Source organism: Dryobates pubescens, chromosome 39 (assembly GCF_014839835.1).
Source record: "Dryobates pubescens isolate bDryPub1 chromosome 39, bDryPub1.pri, whole genome shotgun sequence".
Classification (NCBI taxonomy): domain Eukaryota; kingdom Metazoa; phylum Chordata; class Aves; order Piciformes; family Picidae; genus Dryobates; species Dryobates pubescens.
In genome coordinates this window covers 603,492-622,569 of record NC_071650.1, presented here as the reverse complement: position 1 = coordinate 622,569, position 19,078 = coordinate 603,492, and the positions used below count along the sequence as shown (strand labels likewise).

Here is a 19,078-nt window from a genome sequence, read left to right as displayed (position 1 = left end):
CTGTCTGTCTACAACCTCCCTTCAGGTAGTTGTAGAGAGTAATAAGGTCACCCCTGAGTCTCCTCTTCTCCAGGCTAAGCAACCCCAGCTCCCTCAGCCTCTCCTCGTAGGGCAATGGGATTGTCTAGCATGGAACAAAGACACAGGAGCTTGCCCATATTGGAACTGTAGACTGCACTCTGCACAGGCAGAGTGACACCTCTTTGATAGGACTCTGAATAGCTGAAAGGCTTTCATCCACTTGAATCCAACCTTTTCACCAGGCAGTGAACCACAGAATCATTTGGGCTGGAAAAGCCCTTCAAGGTCCTCCAGCCCAGGGAGCTGCAGAGAGCAATGAGGTCTCTCCTCAGCCTCCTTTTCTCCACACTAAACACCCCCAGCTCCCTCAGCTGCTCCTCCCCAGCCCTGTTCTCCAGACCCTTCCACAGCTTCCTTGCCCTTCTCTGGACCCTCTCCAGCCCCTCAATGTCCTTCTTGGAGTGAGTGCCCCAGAACTGAACCCAGAACTCCAGGTGTGGCCTCCTGTCTGTGTAACACAGAACCATGGGAAGAAGGACCGAATTCCCTCACAAGGTACAAGGCACAACCAAGCCCCTGCACACACTGACCTCAGTGAGCACTGCTGTCACCCAGTGTCTGCTCAAGCATGAAAAGGGCAGATTCATGTGAAGGCTAGAAAAAAGCAGTCAAGAGTATTTCTCTCAGAGCAGGAACACAACTCTCAGTTCTCTGTACTCAGAGACCAGCTGCTGAGCATTCAGCCACCAGAACAAAGTCAGTGTGCATGTGTGTGTGCTGTGGCTGCTTGGGTTTATTTTAACAGGGATTCTCCATGCCCTATATTTTCTCCATGCTCTCTATTTTTTTATATATATATAGTCTTAAACATTTTTTCCTTTAATTATTTCCCACAGACTTAGCTATGACAGAGCTGGTTTTGGTTTTGCATGTAAATGCAGAAGATAAAGCCTGGACCTGAAAAAAAAAACCCCAGAACTTCACAAATTCTTTAAAATCAAGTGTAAAAACTTACCTAAAGCATTCATCAGCTTGGTGGCAGTAAGGAAAGAGCAAATCCCTTCCAGAACAGGGTTAAAGAAGGCAGCCAGCTGTTAACAGAGAGCAATTCAGTGTGAAATAAATGAGGGGACTTGAGAGTAATATTTTAACTAATATTAATTAAAAGAAAAATCTGGCAGCCTACTCTTTAAAACCATGAGTTGCCTTAAAAAAAAATAATACTCAATAATACTTGAAGCATCTTGAGCAGGAAGTGTGCTGTTTAATTACACCAAGTAATTCCCTTCCTTTGGAGAGCAGAAGCTGTGAAGTGCATCTCAGGAACAAGCTGAGAGCCCAGTCCACAGGCACAAGAAAACTCCCTTACTCTGTTTTGCATATTCTATGTTCCTATGTGCTTTGGGTTGAAAGGGCTACAGGAGACTCAGACTAATAAATAACACTTTTACAGGAGTAAAATAAGCAAAGAAAGCAAAAGAAACCAACAAAGCAAAATATAAAGACAGCAGAATTAACATTTAAAGGAAAATGTAAATGGAATAAAAGGTAAATAAGGTAAAAGTTAAATAAAGTAAAATACAAACAAAGTAAAATCAAAAGTAAAACATAAAGTAAAATACAAAGAGTAAAATTTAAACAGAGCAAAATTTAAACAGAGCAAAAGTAGCATATAAAGAAAGTAAACTATAAATAAAAAGTCAAATATAAATAAAAAGTCTCACAGTACCACCAAGGTTGGAAGAGACCTCAAAGATCATCCAGTCCAACCTGTCACCACAGACCTCATGACTAGACCATGGCACCAAGTGCCACGTCCAGTCCCCTCTTGAACACCTCCAGGGATGGGGACTCCACCACCTCCCTGGGCAGCACATTCCAATGGCTAACGACTCTCTCAGTGAAGAACTTTCTCCTCACCTCCAGCCTAAACTTCCCCTGGCACAGCTTGAGACTGTGTCCCCTTGTTCTGGTGCTGGTTGCCTGGGAGAAGAGACAAACCCCCTCCTGGCTACAACCACCTTTCAGGTAGTTGTAGAGAGCAATGAGGTCTCCCCTGAGCCTCCTCTTCTCCAGGCTAAGCAACCCCAGCTCCCTCAGCCTCTCCTCACAGGGCTGTGCTCAAGGCCTCTCCCCAGCCTTGTTGCCCTTCTCTAGACACATTCAAGTGTCTCAAAGTCCTTCCTAAACTGAGGGGCCCAGAACTGGACACAGGACTCAAGGTGTGGCCTAACCAATGCAGAGTACAGGAGCACAATGACATCCCTGCTCCTGCTGGCCACAAAGATGATTCAAGGGCTGGAACAGCTCTTCTGTGAGGACAGGATGAGGGAGCTCAGGGTGTTCAGCCTGGAGAAGAGAAGGTTCTAGGGGGACCTTAGAGCTGCCTTGCAATACCTGAAGGGATCCTGCAGGAAGGCTGCAGAGGGACTTTTGACAAGAGTGTCCACTGACAGGACAAGGGGAAATGGATTGAAACTGAAGGAGAATAGTAGGCTTAGATTGGATCTGAGGAAGAAATTCTTCACTAAGAGAGTGGCAAGGCTCTGGAATGGATTGTCCAGACAGGCTTTGGATGCCTCCTCCCTGGAGATGTTCGAGGTCAGGTTGGATAAGGCCTTGAGCAACCTGGGCTAATTGAGAGGTGTCCCTGCCCATGGCAGGGGCGTTGGATTAGATGATTTCTGAGGTCTCTTCTGGCCTAAACCATTCTGTGATAAGCGAAAATACTGACGTTCAAAAGTGCCTAAGAGAGTAATTTCCTATTTCTGAGGACCAAGGAAGAACGTGTGCACACACAGTTATACTGCTTAAAAGCCAATACAATCGACTGCAAGAATGAAAACTGCTGCTGCAGAAGAATATTCAGACAGATGAGACTTCACTCAAGGCTTCTCCATCCCTGGAGGTGTTTCAAAGAGGCAGAGATGTGGTGCTGAGGGCCGTGGCTCAGCCCCAGCCTTGGCAGAGCTAGAGAATGGTTGGGCTGGATAAGCTTAAAGGGCTTCTCCAAGCCAAACGACCCTGTGAAATGTCTGATAGGGAATCCTGACAGAATCCCAAGGGGGAAAAAAAAAGTAACCAACTCTGCCTCTCTTCTATAGCACAACACCACACTCTGCGGGCTTTGCTGGTGTATTTACGCCAACATCCGCCTACAAATGGACAGTTTACCTCAGTCAGCTGTCTCAAATACAGCTACATGAACGCGTTTATTTCCGTACCACAGACAGCTGGTTTAGCCGCGCTGCTTTAACAAGCAACAGCACAAAGTAAGCTCTCAGCATCCCCCAGCAAATGAGGAAACGGCGAAGCACAAGCTGGCAGAAGCCGGTAACGGGCAGCTATAGCTGGGCAGCTTCTCCTCAAGGGCCGAAAGCAAGGCGCCAGGGGCAGGAGGGGGAAAGCAGAGGGGCACGCAGGGCAGGCAGCCCTCCCGAGGGCAACCGCGCAGCGCCAGGGCAGCGGCTCCGCGCCCCTGGGACGCTCGTAAGCAACCGCGCCGAGCAGGCCGCGCCCGAGGCAAAGCCGGGCAGGAGGCTGCGCTGCGGAGCAGCCCAGGGCAAAGCTCTGCCTGCCCTTACCGCTCCCGAGGCCCCCTCCATGCACACACCGCCCCCATCCCGCCCGCCTCACCCAGGGGCCGGGCGCCGCCCGAGGGCCACGCACCGCCGCGGGGGCGGGCGCAGGGGACGGGGCGTACAGGTAGCGCCCCGACCCGAACCGACCCCCCCACTTCCCCACCCTAGGGAAAGGCACTCCGCGAACCCACCGAGCGCTCCGAGGAGACGGGGCGGGGGGGGCAATGGGAAGGCGCGGGGGGCGGAGAGTGCTGCCGGCGCCCGCGTCCCGCCGCGCTCCCGCCGTCACCTAGCAACCACCGAAGCACTGCCACCTGCGCACGCGCCAGCAGCTACGCGGCGCCGCCGTCCCCGGCCGGCGTCTCCTGCGCGGCCCCGCCCGCTCATCCGCACGCGGGGCGCAACGCTCGGCGCAGGCACACAACAGAGAGCGCGTGCGGCCCGCCCCGGGCCCTCAATCCCCCAAGGGCGCATGCGCGGTGGCGGGAAACGCCTCCTAGCGGCGGTCGGCAGAGCTGCTGCCGACACCGCTTCTTCGCTTCAATGAATGGGGAGGGGGGCGAATGGCAGCTGTCGCGAGCTCAAGCCACTACGGGGGCGTGGCGCGCGTAGCCGCTTGGCACGCTGGGAGATGTAGTTTTTCGCCATCGCTGGGCAGCGGCGGGGGTGGGAGTCGTGACTACAACGCCCAGGAGGCAGTGCGGGGCCGGCCTGCTGCGCCCCGCCCCGCCCTCCCCCTCCGCCGTGTCTCGGCGCTGTCGCGGCTCCGGTTGCGCTGTAGAGGTGACCTCGGGGCTGCCGGACACACCGTTCGTTTCAGCCATGGTCGGTACTGCTCCCCCCGAGCCGGGCAGCGCTCCCTTTAGGCGGAGGGTGGTGTGGGATGGGATGGCGGGCAGCCTGCGCCCTTTCGCTGGGGCGGCTGGAGCGGCTGGGGCAGGGGGGCTTCCGTCAGGCAGGGGGTGGCTGTGAAATGGCGCCGGCTCTCCCTGTCTTTCCTTTCTCACTCTCCTCTTCCTTTCGCTGTCTCCCTCTTTCCTCTCCCTTTGTCTCACGCTGTCCGTCGCTGTGTCTCCTCTCCCGCTCCGCCGCGGCAAGCCCTGGAGGGTGATTGAAGGTGCTCTTGGCGGGCGGCGAGGAACGGGCCTAGCGCCAGGCGAGGGCTGACGTCCCAGCCTGGGGGCTTGGGGTCCGTGCCGGGCCCCGCAGCGGCGGTCTGCTGGCATTGCTGCCTTTTCCTTGCTGGTGTGCTGGGAGGTCAGCTCGTGTTCCCGCTGCGGTCACCCCGGCACGGCGCATCGAGCCTGCTGCTGGCCCTGCAGAGCCTGGGGACGTTGCCTTCGGGAAGATGCCTGAGCATTAACTGCGTAAGGCATTGAAGGTTCTGCTGTTAGCTCTAGGGAAGATGTGAAATGCTTTCCTCTCACGTTTCGTCCCTGCTTGCGGTCAGAAACTCAGCGCTTTTTTGTCAGGGTTCTCCAAATGGCTAAGGAGTCCTAGACCTGCCCTGAGGACCTGCAGGTGACCCGGGGTGCCTTGCATTTCTGTTTGCACACCTACGAACTTGCACAGAGACCTTGCTTTCCTTGATAATAATAAAAATCTCCAGTTTTTTTCATACTTTGTGCATTATTGAAACCTTTTCCTTTGGTGCTTTGCTATAGAAGGGACACTTGCATGCTCTGCGGCTTCAGCTGTACGCTAAAAGTACTGACATCTGCAAACCTTACCTGTCCCAATTCTCCACTCTATGTCTGTCCAGGAGTGAACAGAGGGCAGCAACTTTCAATCTGTACTTGAGCTGTCAAAACTGTTGGCTGCCATGAATTTGCTGATCTCCAGGGGAACTGCTGTTTGAAATTCACTTTGATGCCCAGGCTTTTTAGAATGCCACAGACTTTTGCCTTTCTTCTCTCTTTGCCCTTCTTTCCACTCTTAATTATGCATTTAACATTGGGCAGAGATTATAAGCTCCTGAAACAAAATCCTGTCTGCTATTAGTAAAACAGAGGTTGGGGGGGGGGGGGGGGGAATTAAAATTAAGGTCACCTGCCTCAAGGTCATTTCTTAAGGAAAGAATTCCTTTGGAATTTGGTCTGTGAGCCACAGCGCTGCTGGGGTTGCTGAAGTCCTGCTGATACTTCCTGACACTTCTCCAAACACATTTATTATCAGGAGATCACAAGGGCAAAGGGAATGTGGTTGTAGGCAGGCTTTAGGCTTTGAGGAGATGCAGTTTAAATTTAGTGCTGAAAGCATTCTTGTCAGGCAGGGTGGGATGGCTTGGTTGGCTCCAGTCTTCAGGGGTAGCGTTGGCTTGATCTTTTACTAACATCTCATCAGCAGTCACCTTTATGGTCGTCTTTTACACCTGCAATTATTCATGCAAAGGTCATCACTTGTGTAGGCAGGACACTGACTCTCATTCCCACATTTGATAGCTTGTGAGTTGTTTAATTCATCTCCTGCATCAGTTTTTCAGCGCAGTGCTGCTTTCATGTGTGGCACTAAGGCTTTGTCTGCTAATATCAGCAGTAAAGACAGAGATGATTTAGGCACTGTGTTCTTAAAGCAAAGGCATTAAACCCTCCATTTCCTCCCTGGTTTGCTACTGGAAGTTTTACTTATCTGTGGTAATTTATGGGGGGGGCAAACCTACCCATTTGCTGGGTATCTGGAGATGCACTGTTTGCTTTGGTTTGCTTTAGGCTTCATTATCTTACATACTCTTTTTTTCAGCTGTACCTCTGGAGGGTGTGAAGTGGGAAAGGCTTTGAAGCTATTTAGTTCAATGAGATCTGAGTTGATTTGTCCTCCAGGTCTGGTATACCTGAGAGTGACTAAAGGTCACCCCTGCAGCTAGCACAGAGAGAAAGTGCTCTCATCAAAGGCCAGTGCAGGGAGCAAGCTAGGGATGCCGAGGCTGCAGCTGCCGCCAAGGAGGTAAGCGCTGCTCTGACCCCACCAGCTCAAGAGTCCACTCAGGTGCTCAGTAATGCCAATTCTTAGGCCTGACAGGAGGTTTCCAGGGAGAGTTTAACTATGTTGTGTAAGGAGTGTGGCATCTTGGGCTTGTTAATCCAGCTTCTGGAATCAAGGGAAAGCATCCAAATGTCACAGTGCACAGCTGGTGCGGGGCTAGGGGCTGTCGGGGAAAGCTCCTCTGTGAAGCCAGAGGGCTGAAGGCGTGGAGAAAACAAACTAGTAGGCAGAACTCCTCAACTTATTTTAGCTTGTTGTATCTTCCCTCTTCCAGGCTGAAATGGGAGGAAAACAGGAAGAATGGTAGTAAGCAAATACATATTTTTGGGAGCTTGGAGCTGAGTCATCACTGAAGGATAGTTCTTACAAACAATGCTAAAATAGCCCTACCTCTTGCCTTTTCATCTTCCCTCCCTCTCCTGTTAGGCTGGTGAACAGACTGGCATTTTTAATGTTTAAACCAGATTGCCATATAAAGGGAAAAAGGTTCTCATTGACCTTGTGGCACTGTTTTAGCCTGGCTCACAGGTTGCAGAGGAGGAAGAGCCTAACAAACTTTGTAGCATCTTTGTTTCATCCGCTGGGACTTCAGAGATCAATTCTCAGTTGATTTCAGGCACCATGTCAGTCAGAAACAATGTGTTCTGCTGCTGTCTGAGTTCTGGAGCAGCATGCTTCCACAGGAGCTCTTTTGATATGCTGCTGGTGGGGAATTTGGCCAGGCCAAGGTTTTGCAGCACAGTAATTTTCCAGTACTTCTTTTCCAAGCTAATATGATTAACTGCCCCAAAAGAGCTCTCATTGTTCCAGTTACTTAAAGTGCAAAGTCTCCTTAAGAACCTGCTGAGAGGTTGACTTTAAAACCTTTGTCAGTGCTGCCCATCATCTTTCAGACATCGTGGTATATAGCTAGAGGAGGGCTTCCCTACTCAGAGTACCCAAACAAGTTCTGAGGTCTGAAATGGCAATAGGCAGCTCTCTGCTTTCCTTCCCTCTCCTCACTGAGATCTGACAAGGTGGGGAGGGTGAGACAGGATTGTTTGGGTTGGAAAAGCCCTTCAAGCTCACCCAGTCCAACCATTCTCTTACTCTGCCAAGGCTGGGGCTGAACCATAGCCTTCAGCACCACAGCTCTGCCTCTTCCAAACACCTCCAGAGATGGGCATTCGACCACCTTCCTGGGCAGCCTCTGCCAGGCTTTGAGAACCCTTTCAGTCAAGGAGTTTTTTCTAATGTCCAACCTGAGCCTCCCCTGTGCCAGCTTGAGGCCATTTCCTCTCCTGCTCTCACTTGTTCCTAGGGAGAAAAGTCCACCCCCACCCCCCACCTGGCTCCAGCCTCCTTTCAAGGAGCTGTAGAGACTAATGAGGTCTCCCCTCAGCCTCCTCCAGACTAAACACCCCCAGTTCCCTCAGCTTCCCTGACCCTCTCCAGCACTTCAGTGTCTTTAATGATGCAGTTCAACACCATCCCCATTGGCCATCTAACCAAGTACTTAAAGAATCTTTCCTTAACAAAGGCTTAGTCATGTTGAGGTCTCAATCTGTGAGTTCAGCAGTTTAACTGCATCACTTACTCCCTCATTTTATTGAGTAGGTAGTAAAATGGACTAGGTGGCTTCATTTTTATAGGTATCTAGTGGTGGCTTGATGCAGCTGTGCATGGCTGGTCACCTCTGCAGAGGCAGCACACTCAAATCCCTATAAATATCACTGACAGGAGCGCTGGGTGGAAAAGATTGCTGGCAGTTATCCAGCCAGACCTCTTTCTTGCTCTGAGTCTGGAGCTTGTCCAGCCCAGCCTGATGATAAGGCTTTTGCCACTGCTACATCAGATCATAGATGTTTGGGGGGTTTTTAATCTGAGTCTTGAAAACTATCAAGGCTGAAGGCTGCACAGCCCCTCTGGGTGCCCTGTTCCAGTGCAGCCGTGCCACCCGTACGGGGAACTGTTCTTTTCGTTTGTAGCTGCTGCCCTGTGCTCTGCCAGCTGCCACTAGTGAGAGCTGGTTGGCAGCACTGGTTTTGTAACCTCCCTCCAAATGTTAGCAGGCTGCTGTTAGGTCAGCCCTTGTCCTCTGCCCTTCCAGGCTGTGTGCAGCTCCCTCAGCCTCCTCTTGCAGGACGTGAGCTCCGGGCTGCAGCCGAGTTGTGTCTGCCTGGCCCCTCTTTGGTGTTCCAGCATCCCTCTCAGACTCAAGGTCCCCACACTGGACTCAGTGCTCCAGCAGTAAGCAGCTTGCCTTTGCTCTGATAACTGCATCATGCAGCCCAGTAAGCAATTAAATCACTGCAGACATCAGTGAACGTGGAAGGTGCTTCATCCATAATTTAAATGAGCAGCTTTTAATTATTTAGGAAAAGCTGGGCATTGGATTCCTGCAGCCTGCTCAGAGGCTGCTTCTTGCTGACCCAGCCCTAGTTTCTCTAGGGAACAAGGGAGATGCCAGCCCCATGCCTGCACAGCATGGGGTTGTGAATGTCCTGTGGCATGTTTTCAACATTAAATAGCCTCTGGAGTCCCCCAAGCGCTGCTGCTGCTTAATAAAATGGACTACTGCTCCCAGTGTAAGCTCTTTCCACCCCTCTCCTGCAACAGGTTGTCAGTCCCAGTCTGCTGGAGATTTGGGTCAAATTGACAGTGGGTGGTTGTGTTATGGAGCTTGGTGTCTGTACCTGGCCAGAGCACAGCTTTTGGCTGTGGATTTGTTCCACGTTGCTGCAGACCAGTTGAGTGAGGCAGTAGTGCTCTGTCCACTGGATTCTTTGCCATTCCAGAGGGCTTTGGTTGCAAGCAGGCACACAAAATGTTGAATGGAAAGAGCCCTCAAAAAGGAAAGAAGGTGAGAAGTGAAGTGTTGCAGCTCCCACAACCTCTCTTGTGAGGTTGGAATGTGGACAGGTAACCTGTGATGGATGACACTGGAACACTTTGTGCTGCAGGGACAGCACTGCTAATGGGAGTACAAAGTTTTCCCAACAGGTTGCCATGCCTGGGAGCTTGGAAGCTTCTCCAGGAGCAGTTCTGGGGGATATTTTTGCAAGTGTGGTCTGCTTTGGTAAAAGCAGATCTGCTTTGGTAAAAGCAAGTGGGGCAGTGGCTGGTGAGTGCTGTGGCAGAACAGACATAGGATCCCAGGAGCTGGCCCTGAGCCCCAGCCAGGCCCAGGCTTTTATCTGGGTTAAATAATCCTACAGTAACTGTTGGTGTCCAGCAGGCTGAGGTGGAGGAGCCTGTGCTCTGCAGCTGTGGGTAAGTCTCCATGCTTTCCCTGCAGGGTGAAGCCATCCGAGTGCTGGTGACTGGAGCTGCTGGGCAGATCGCCTACTCGCTGCTCTACAGCATTGCCAAGGGAGATGTCTTCGGCAAGGACCAGGTACCTCCTCTGCTGGGCTGCCACTGCCCTGCTGCATAGGCACCACCAGTGTCTGGCTTGGAAAAGGCCTTTGAGACCATCCAGTCTCTGACTCTAACAGCATCACATCTCTGCCTCTTTGAAACCCCTCCAGGGATGGGGATTCCACCACCTCCCTGGGCAGCCTGTTCCAATCCCTGACCACTCTTGCAAGGAAGAAGCTTTTGCTAATCCCCAAACCTAATGCTCCCCTGGGACAATTTCAGGCCATTTCCTCTCATCCTATCATTTGATACTAGGGAGAAGAGACCAACCCCTACCTGACTTCATCCTCCTTTCAGGGAGTTGCAAAGAGCCAGAAGGTCCCACTTCAGCCTCCTCCTCTCCAGACAACAACTCCAGTTCCCTCATCTCACCTGACCTGGGGGACAATCCCTGCTCTGCTGCTGCTGGCCACACCATTGCTGATCCAGGCCAGGCTGCTGGTGGCCTCCTTGCCCACCTGGGCACCCCCTGGCTCATCTCCAGCCAGCTGCCCACCAACACCCCCAGGGCTTTCTCTGCTGCATACTCTCCAGCCTTTCTGTCCTGAGCCTGGAGCCTTCCTGGGGTTATTGTGCCCCAAGTGCAGGACCCAGCCCTTGGCCTTGTTGGATCTCATCCCATTGGCCTCAGCCCGTGGATGCAGCCTGTGTAGATGCCTCTGCAGAGCCTTCCTAGCCTCTGCCACCTCCACACTGCCTCCCAGCTCAGGGCCATCTGTAAACTGACTGATGGTGCCTGGATCCCCTCAAACAGATCATGGATAGAAATATTAAAGAGAACTGGCTCCAGCACTGAGCTCTGGGGAATACCACTTGTGAGTGGCCACCAACTGGAACTAACTCCATTCCCCAGCACCCTCAGGGCCCAGCCATCCACCCAGGGTTTCACCCAGGGAAGCCTCCCCCCAGCCAAGCCATGAGCAGCCAGGTTCTGCAGGAGGATGCTGTGGAAAATGCTGTCAGAGGCTTTACTACAGTCCAGATACCACCCACAGCCTTGCCCTCATAACTGAGCAGGTCACTTTCTTGCAGAAGAAGAATGAGTGAGTAGTGAATAAGCTGGTGTCAGAAGTGCAGTGCCTGAGACTTGTTTTGCTGCAGACTCAGAGTGGTTTAGCAACACAGAAGTAATTTGTTCTCCAAGTCAGGAGCATCGTGCCCTGCTCTGTTACACTGGTTTCCAGATGCTGGTCATGTGGAAGCTTCTGCCTTGTGTAATTAGATCTGAAGCCTTGCACAAGCAATTTCCATCAGATACTAAATTCATATTCCACAGAGCTGATCTGCCACTCACACTGAATGGTTGCTCTCTTTACAGCCTCTTGTTCTTGTGCTGCTGGACATCACCCCCATGATGACAGTGCTGGAAGGTGTGGTGATGGAGCTGCAGGACTGTGCTCTTCCACTGCTGAGAGGTGACCAAAGACATTGTTCTTATTCCTAGAGGTGTTCTGCTACAGCTGCTTCACTGATAACAGAGTCTCTGTAGCTGGCAGGAAGTTAAGCAAAAAAGAAACCAAACCCAAAACTAGATGATCCTTTCTTGGGTTTATTTTTTGTTAAGATCATTTAAGTTGGGCTGTAAGCTGGGAAGAATGTCATCAGATGGGGTGTGTGTGAATCACAGAAAGCATCTGCTTGGGAGAGAGCTCCAAGCTCATCTACTCCAACCCTCCACCCAGCACTGCAGGGTCACCACCAAACCATGTCCCTAAGCACAGCTCCACAGGCTGCTGGAACACCCCCAGGGGTGGTGACTGCAGCACTGCCCTGGGCAGACCATTCCAATGTCTGAGATCCCTTCCAGTGCAGGAATAGTTCCTGAGATCCAGCCTGAGCCTGCCCTGGGGCAGCTTGGAACCATTGCCTCTGCTCCTGTCCCTTGCCACCAAGAAGCAGAGGTTGCCCCTTCCTCACTCCAACCTCCCTTCATGGAGCTGTAGAGAGCAATGAGGTCTCCCTCAGCCTCCTCTGCTCCAGCCTGAACACCCCCAGCCCCCTCAGCCCCTCCTGTAGCTCAGGGGCTCCAGGCCCTTTTCCAGCCTTGCTGTCCTTCTCTGGGCAGGCTCCAGCCCCTCAATGTCCTTCCTGCAGTGAGGACCCAGAGCTGAACTCAGCACTCAAGCTGTGGCCTCCCCAGTGCTGAGCACAGGGGGATGGTCACCTCCTGGCCCTGCTGCCCACCCTGCTTCTGACCCAAGCCAGGCTGCCATTGGCTTTCTTGGCCCCCTGGGCACTGCTGGCTCATGCCCAGTGACTGCCAACCAACACCCCCAGGTCCCTCTTCCAGCTGCAGCTTTCCAACCACACATCCTCAAGCCTGTAGCTCTCCATGGGGTTGTTGTGACCCAGGTGCAGGATCTGGCACTTGGCCTTGTTGAACTTCACCCAATGAGCCTTGGCCCATGGGTCTGACTTGTCCAGACCTTGCTGCAAAGCCTCCCTCCCCTCTAGCAGATGGACACAGCCACACAATACAGACTCCAGGCTCCAGAAATGCCTTCTGCCCAAGACACCCAGTGAAAAGTCACTCATCCAGTCAGGTGAACAAGATAAGTTCTGAGCAGAAGAGCAGCCAGTGGATGCTACTGTAGCTGTTGTAGTACTTCAGAAAGGGGGAGCTGCCAGCTCTTGTACAAATCCAAGCTGCTTTAGGTTGCATTGTTGAAGGGAGAGCAATCACAGAATCATTTGGGTTGGAAAAGCCTTTTAAGAGCATCCAGCCAATCATTCTCTAACTCTGCCAAGGCTGGGGCTAAGCCATGGCCCTCAGCACCACAGCTCTGCCTCTTTCAAACACCTCCAGGGATGGGCATTCAACCACCTCCCTGGGCAGCCTCTGCCAGGCTTTGAGAACCCTTTCAGGCAAGAAGGTTCTCCTCATGTCCAACCTAAACCTGCCCCGGGGCAGCTTGGAAATTTCAAGTGGAAGTTTCTGTAGCATTGATCCTCGCCACTAAGAATCAGTGTCTGAAAGGGAAGCACAGCCTGCCTGGGTGAGTAACCTGCTCAGGTACATGGCAAGAGACACCCAAAAAGTACCCTGTGACACAGATCTCTCCTCTGTTTGTGGATAAACACTTTCTCAACAGCCTGTTTCTGATCTGTGGCGTTGAGGCCAAATGGCCATATTTGTGTTTGAGCAGGGCAAAAGTGCTGGTGGTGGTGGTATCAGATCAGGATCTATGCTGTTTATGGACCACAGAAAACATTCCCTTTACCACTTTGCCACCAGTATTTCTCTTCTGGAGATAATTTTCTTTCTCCTTCATTTCCTTTGGTTTTTTTTTTTTAGAGGTCATTCCAACAGACAAGGAGGAGGTGGCATTCAAAGACCTCGACGTGGCAATTCTGGTTGGCTCCATGCCCAGGAGGGAGGGCATGGAGAGGAAGGATTTGCTCAAAGCAAATGTGAAAATTTTCAAGTCTCAGGGTGCAGCCTTGGACAAGTATGCCAAAAAGACTGTCAAGGTGAGCGTAGACATTGACTCTCTGAGCTGTGCAGAGGCGGAAATACGCTGCAGTTGGGCAAGCAGGAGCCACTTGAGGGCAGGCATTGCTGTCCCTAAGCCCTGGGAAATACAGCCCAGTCAAGGGTAGGTGAGCTAGTGTCTTAGCCAGGGTGATGATTTAGTCCTGAGCTTGTCTGGTGAGAAAGGTAAGTCTGCTGATCAGTGGCTCTGGCCCACACATGCTCTGAGCCGCTTACTGCTAACTCTGAGAGCACAAAAAAGAAGGGGGAACAAAAGTATTTAAAAGACCCAGAAAAGCAGCCTGCTGCCCATTCTCTCTCTTCTTTGGGAAAATTAAATGCTCTGCAGGCAGCTGCCTGCTTCACACCCATCTGAGGCTTGATCATGATGGCCCTTTGGCTTTGGCACTGACCTTGAGTTGCAGCCACACGACAGAATGGGCTTCGTTTGGGTTGTTTGCCTCTCGGTCCTTGGAAGCTTTTAATTGTTGCCTCTCAGATTCCTTCAGCAGTTAATGGGATCATGTGGCTGCTCTCCTACTGCTCTTAATCTCAGCCCCAGACTCCCAGCTGTGCTTTGTAACTGAGTTTTTAATGCCTGCTTCCTCTGCTGATGAACTTCCTACTGCTTCTCAAGCCTTGTTTGTGTCTTTGGACAGCTGGAATGCAAACCATCAATGTAACTGTTGCAGAGCGATGGAAAAGGGGCTCGGCTCCCTTTCACAGGGAGGGTGGCAGATTAGCTCCTGTGTTTGAGACCTTAATCATTGGAGGCACATTAACAGATGAAGGATGAATAAAAATCAGCTTTCAGTAGTAATAAATTGTTCTAAGTTCAGGCAGCATTTCACTTCTGCCTGCCTATGAGCAGTGAGAGAAGCGAACTGCTCTGGCTGTCTTAATTAGAAAGCAATTAGATAAAGCAGTGGCAGCCAGTCTAGAGAGTGTTTAAAGGTGATGGTGGATTCAGTGTGGGCTGACTCTTGCGTATGGATCTTGCTTTCCCTGTATCTGTTAGCATGAGAGTTGAAGCCAGACTGTGGGCCAGTGTGCAGATGTGCCCAGGAGTCTTGTTCCCTGCCAGGTGTGAATCTCAGAGTCAAGAAAATACCTGGCTAGAAATGATTCTTCTGTGCAGTTTTCAGAAGACTCAGTGCAGACAAAACAGTCTTGTGAAGACACCCAGGAGGTGTAGGAAGTTGAACTCTTTGCTAGCTTCTTTGAAAGCAAAGGCCTGTGTTTCACTGGAGGGAGCTGTCCTGCAGAAAGAGCTCCTTCATCTTTCCACATCCCCTTTTGTGTTTCCAGGTTGTGGTAGTGGGGAATCCAGCAAATACCAACTGCCTGATTGCATCAAAGTCAGCCCCCTCGATACCAAAGGAGAACTTCAGCTGCTTAACTCGTTTGGATCACAACAGAGCCAAGTCTCAGGTAAAACAGGCACTATTCCAAGCAGATTCCCTTCCACTGAGCATGAACACAGCAATGCTGTGAATTGGGAAGCTGAGGTTAATAGAGTGGACATCCTTAATTTCCAATTAGATTGCTATGAAGCTTGGTGTGACTGCTAATGATGTGAAGAATGTCATCATTTGGGGCAACCACTCCTCCACTCAGTACCCAGATGTTAACCATGCAAAGGTAAACCTGAAAGGAAAGGAAGTTGGAGTTTATGAAGCTATAAAAGATGACAGCTGGCTGAAGGGAGACTTTATCCTGGTAAGATCTTGTTTGTTTCTTTGAAGTGGTCATTCTGTGCTTCTGCTTTTCCTAATCTCATATGAAATCATGAACTGTAGTTGACTGCCTTAGTGAGGCAGCTCTGCCTTGCCTGGAGTAAGACACAGAATCAGGGAATCATTTTGGTAGGAAAAGCCCTTCAGGATCATCCAGTCCAACCATTCTCTAACTCTGCCAAGGCTGGGGCTAAGCCATGGCCCTCAGCACCACAGCTCTGCCTCTTTCAAACACCTCCAGGGATGGGCATTCAACCACCTCCCTGGGCAGCCTCTGCCAGGCTTTGAGAGCCCTTTCGGTCGAGAAGTTTCCTCTGCTGTCCAACCTGAACATCCCCTGCACCAACTTGAGGCCATTTCCTCTCCTGCTGTCACTTGTTCCAAGGGAAAAGAAACCAACTCCCACCTGGCTCCAGCCTCCTCTCGGGGAGCTGTGGAGAGCAAGGAGGTCTCCCCTCAGCCTCTTCCACACTAAACACCCCCAGCTCCCTCAGCTGTTCCTCCCCAGCCCTGTTCTCCAGACCCTTCCCCAGCTTCCTTGCCCTTCTCTGGACCTGCTCCAGCCCCTCAATGTCCTTCTTTGAGTGAGGGAGGGGTTTGGAATGCCTGCAGAGATGCACACCAGCAAGGAGTTCACCAGCAAACCCCACTGGTTCCCAGTGCTGTCTGGGACACCCATTCCTAGTGACAGGCCTGAATTCTCCTGGCAGTACAAGCTCGAACCACCTGATTGGTGTGGAAGAAGTCAGGGGCTGCTGGCTGTAGAGCAGGTCCTAAGAAACAAGGCAGGCTCTGAAGTGCTGCATTGTCTCTTGCCTGGGCAAAGCTTGCAGCTGGTGTTTGTGGGTGGCCTGCCGTGGCAGCTGTGTCTGGAGGGCTGAGCTGCAGGCTTTGCAAGGTGGACTGTCCTCAGCCAGGGCTAGCAGCAGGCAAGGCAAGCCAAGTTGCTGCTGCTTGACGGCCTGGGGTGGTGTTGTGTATTGCAGACCGTTCAGCAGCGTGGAGCAGCCGTGATCAAGGCTCGGAAGCTGTCCAGTGCCATGTCAGCTGCCAAAGCTATCTGTGATCACGTCAGGGACATCTGGTTTGGCACTCCCGCGGTAAGCTCTGGCTCTTGAGTCACTGCCTGCTTGATGCCAGCGTCCTTGGCCTCGGGCCGGGGGCGTGGGGAGGGGCAGGAATGTTTTTCTGCAGTCAAGTGTGTCACTGGAGGTGGAAATGGAAGTTTGGCCTGCTCCTGGCAGGGGCAGAGGTCCTGACCCTTCCCTCGCCTGTCTCCCAGGGGGAGTTTGTTTCCATGGGAGTCATTTCGGACGGCAATTCCTACGGTGTTCCTGAGGACCTGCTCTACTCCTTCCCTGTGGTGATCAAGGTAAGCAGTCCTAGCTGAGCTGGCCCAGCAGCCCCTTAGCACCTGAGCTCTCCAGGTGGGGCTGCAGGGGCTGTGAGCAGCCTTTCAGTCAGGGCCATTCCTGTTGGTTGTATGCTTGATCTGGACCCAAAGTTAGCTTCCCCGTGGAGCACCCCAGGCTGTGCTAAAGCTGGGATCCCACAGCCACGAAGCAGAGTCCTGCAGTGGTTCTCTTCCTCCTGCAGCTGGGCATGGCTGTACTTGCCCCCCTTTGTTCCAGCCATGTGCTCAGGGACAGCTGGTTTGCTTTTCCCTGGTCCAGCATGGATCCTCTTGCCCAGGGAGGTGGTGGAGTCACCATCCCTGGAGGGACTTAAAAGCTGCCTGGATGTGGCGCTGAAGGACATGGTTCAGTGGCACTGGCTCAGCAGCAGTGGTAGGACTGTGAGCTCTGGGTGAGTGGTTGGACTTGATCTCAGAGGTCTCTTCCACCCTAATCAGCTCTATGGTTGTATGATTAACTTAGCCCTGATGGGTTCTTTAAGGCCATGAACTATGTTCCTCACACCACGCGGTTTGCTTCACGCCCGGGGAGCGCAGACTGTGCTCACGTGAAGGGCTTCTGGTTTGGCTTCCACAGGACAAGACCTGGAAGTTTGTGGAGGGTCTTCCCATTAATGATTTTTCTCGTGAGAAGATGGATCTGACTGCAAAGGAGCTGACTGAAGAGAAGGAGACTGCTGTGGAGTTCCTCTCCAGTGCATGACTAGATGAGGAGGAGATAGCGAATCACTTGGGAGCGCCAGAGTCCAAAAGCCGTCTCTGAGTCTGCTGCTGAGCACTGCTGCTGCCCCAAGTCAGCTGTCCGTGGCCATCCTGCATTTTCAAGTTCATTGCTTACTGGTACTGTTGTGCCTGTTGAGTTCTTAGCACAAGGGTTATGCTAGAAGTAAAACTAGTTTGTTGACCAAACTTTGTTCAATGCTAGCTGCTTTCTGTTGTATGGTACAGGATAATCGTTTGCCTTGGCTCCTAACGCACAATCTGAGGCACTGCTGAAACCCCTTCTAGTCTGTGATCACTTCAGCATTCTCTGGCTCAACTGTGGATGCTATCAGAATGCCAATAGGTCTTCTCCAGCCAGGAGCTCAGTGGCTCAGGTCCATACTGTTCACTCTGGTTATGCTTACATTGTTTGTCAATAGAAATATTAAAAGAGGCTTAATCACTTGGTGGCTAAGAGCAGTGTGTGGTGCTTCATTTGCATGTCTCATCTGCAGAGCTGGCAGGGTCTAAACTCCAAGGGCCTGCTTTAAGAAGCTGAGGGGAAGGCAGCTTTAAGAAGTTTCATTGCTGGCATTTCCACCTGTCTCTCCCAGGCAAAACTGCTTGGTGTCAACACCAGATGCAAAAGCCTACAGGCAGGTTTGTCCTCCACTACTACTGCTACAGTGCAGAAGCTCAAGACTCTTTCCAGTGTAGCTCCCAAATCTTTCTTTGCCCAGGAGAGAAAGACTCACTTGGCTAAGACCACCCAAGGGTAATGTGTTTGCTTTACAATTTTCCTAGTACAGGCTGCAAACACAGCTTCTGGAAGGATCAAATACAGAATGACAGAATGGTTTAGGTTAGAAAAGCCCTGTAAGATCATCCAGTCCAGCCATTCTCTATCTCTGCCAAGGCTGGGGCTAAGCCATGGCCCTCAGCACCACAGCTCTGCCTCTCTGAAACACCTCCAGGGATGGGCATTCAACCACCTCCCTGGGCAGCCTCTGCCAGGCTTTGAGAACCCTTTCAGTCAACAAGTTTCTTCTAATCTCCAACCTAAACCTCCCCTGGGGCACAATTTCAGGCCATTTCTTCTCCTGTCACTCACTGCAAGCTAGAAGAGACCAGCCCCCACCTGGCTCCAGCCTCCTCTCAGGAGCCAGGAGCCTCAGCCTCCTCCAGGCTAAACACCCACAGGTCCCTCAGCTGCTCCTCCCCAGCCCTGTTCTCCAGACCCTTTCACAGCTACCTTGCCCTTCTCTGGACCCTCTCCAGCCTCTCAATGTCCTCCTTTCAGTGAAGTCCCAAAACTGCACCCAGCACTCAAGATGTGGCCTCCCCAGTACTCAGTCCCTGCTCCTGTTGGTCACACTGTTACTGATCCAGGCCAGGCTGCTGGTGGCCTCCTTGCCCACCTGGGCACCCCCTGGCTCATCTCCAGCCAGCTGCCCACCAACACCCCCAGGGCTTTCTCTGCTGGGCACTTTGCAGCCACTCTGCCCCAAGCCTGCAGCCTTCCTGGGGTTGTTGTGCCCCAAGAGCAGGACCCAGCCCTTGGCCTTGTTGGATCTCATCCCATGGCCTCAGCCCATGGATGCAGCCTGTGCAGGTCCCTCTGCAGAGCCTTCCTGCCCTCCAGCAGCTCCACACTGCCTCCCAGCTCAGTGCCATCTGTTCCCTAAGCACCTTCAGTACTTCCCTGTGCAGCTATGTTCTCTCTGCCAGTTATGGGATGTTTTTCTGGTACACAGTCAGTGCTCAGGTGCTG

General features: G+C 52.1%; 1 protein-coding gene across 1 annotated transcript; it reads left to right on the top strand.

The window, feature by feature from the left end:
• The first annotated feature begins 4,328 nt into the window (after positions 1-4,328).
• Positions 4,329-17,782, top strand: MDH1 (malate dehydrogenase 1). Its single transcript, XM_054177250.1, has 9 exons — positions 4,329-4,427; positions 9,862-9,960; positions 11,302-11,398; positions 13,279-13,454; positions 14,764-14,886; positions 14,998-15,174; positions 16,178-16,291; positions 16,474-16,563; positions 17,183-17,782. The coding sequence occupies exons 1-9, from the start codon at positions 4,425-4,427 to the stop codon at positions 17,306-17,308; spliced, it is 1,005 nt and encodes a 334-aa protein (XP_054033225.1). The 5' UTR covers positions 4,329-4,424; the 3' UTR covers positions 17,309-17,782.
• The last annotated feature ends 1,296 nt before the right edge of the window (positions 17,783-19,078 follow it).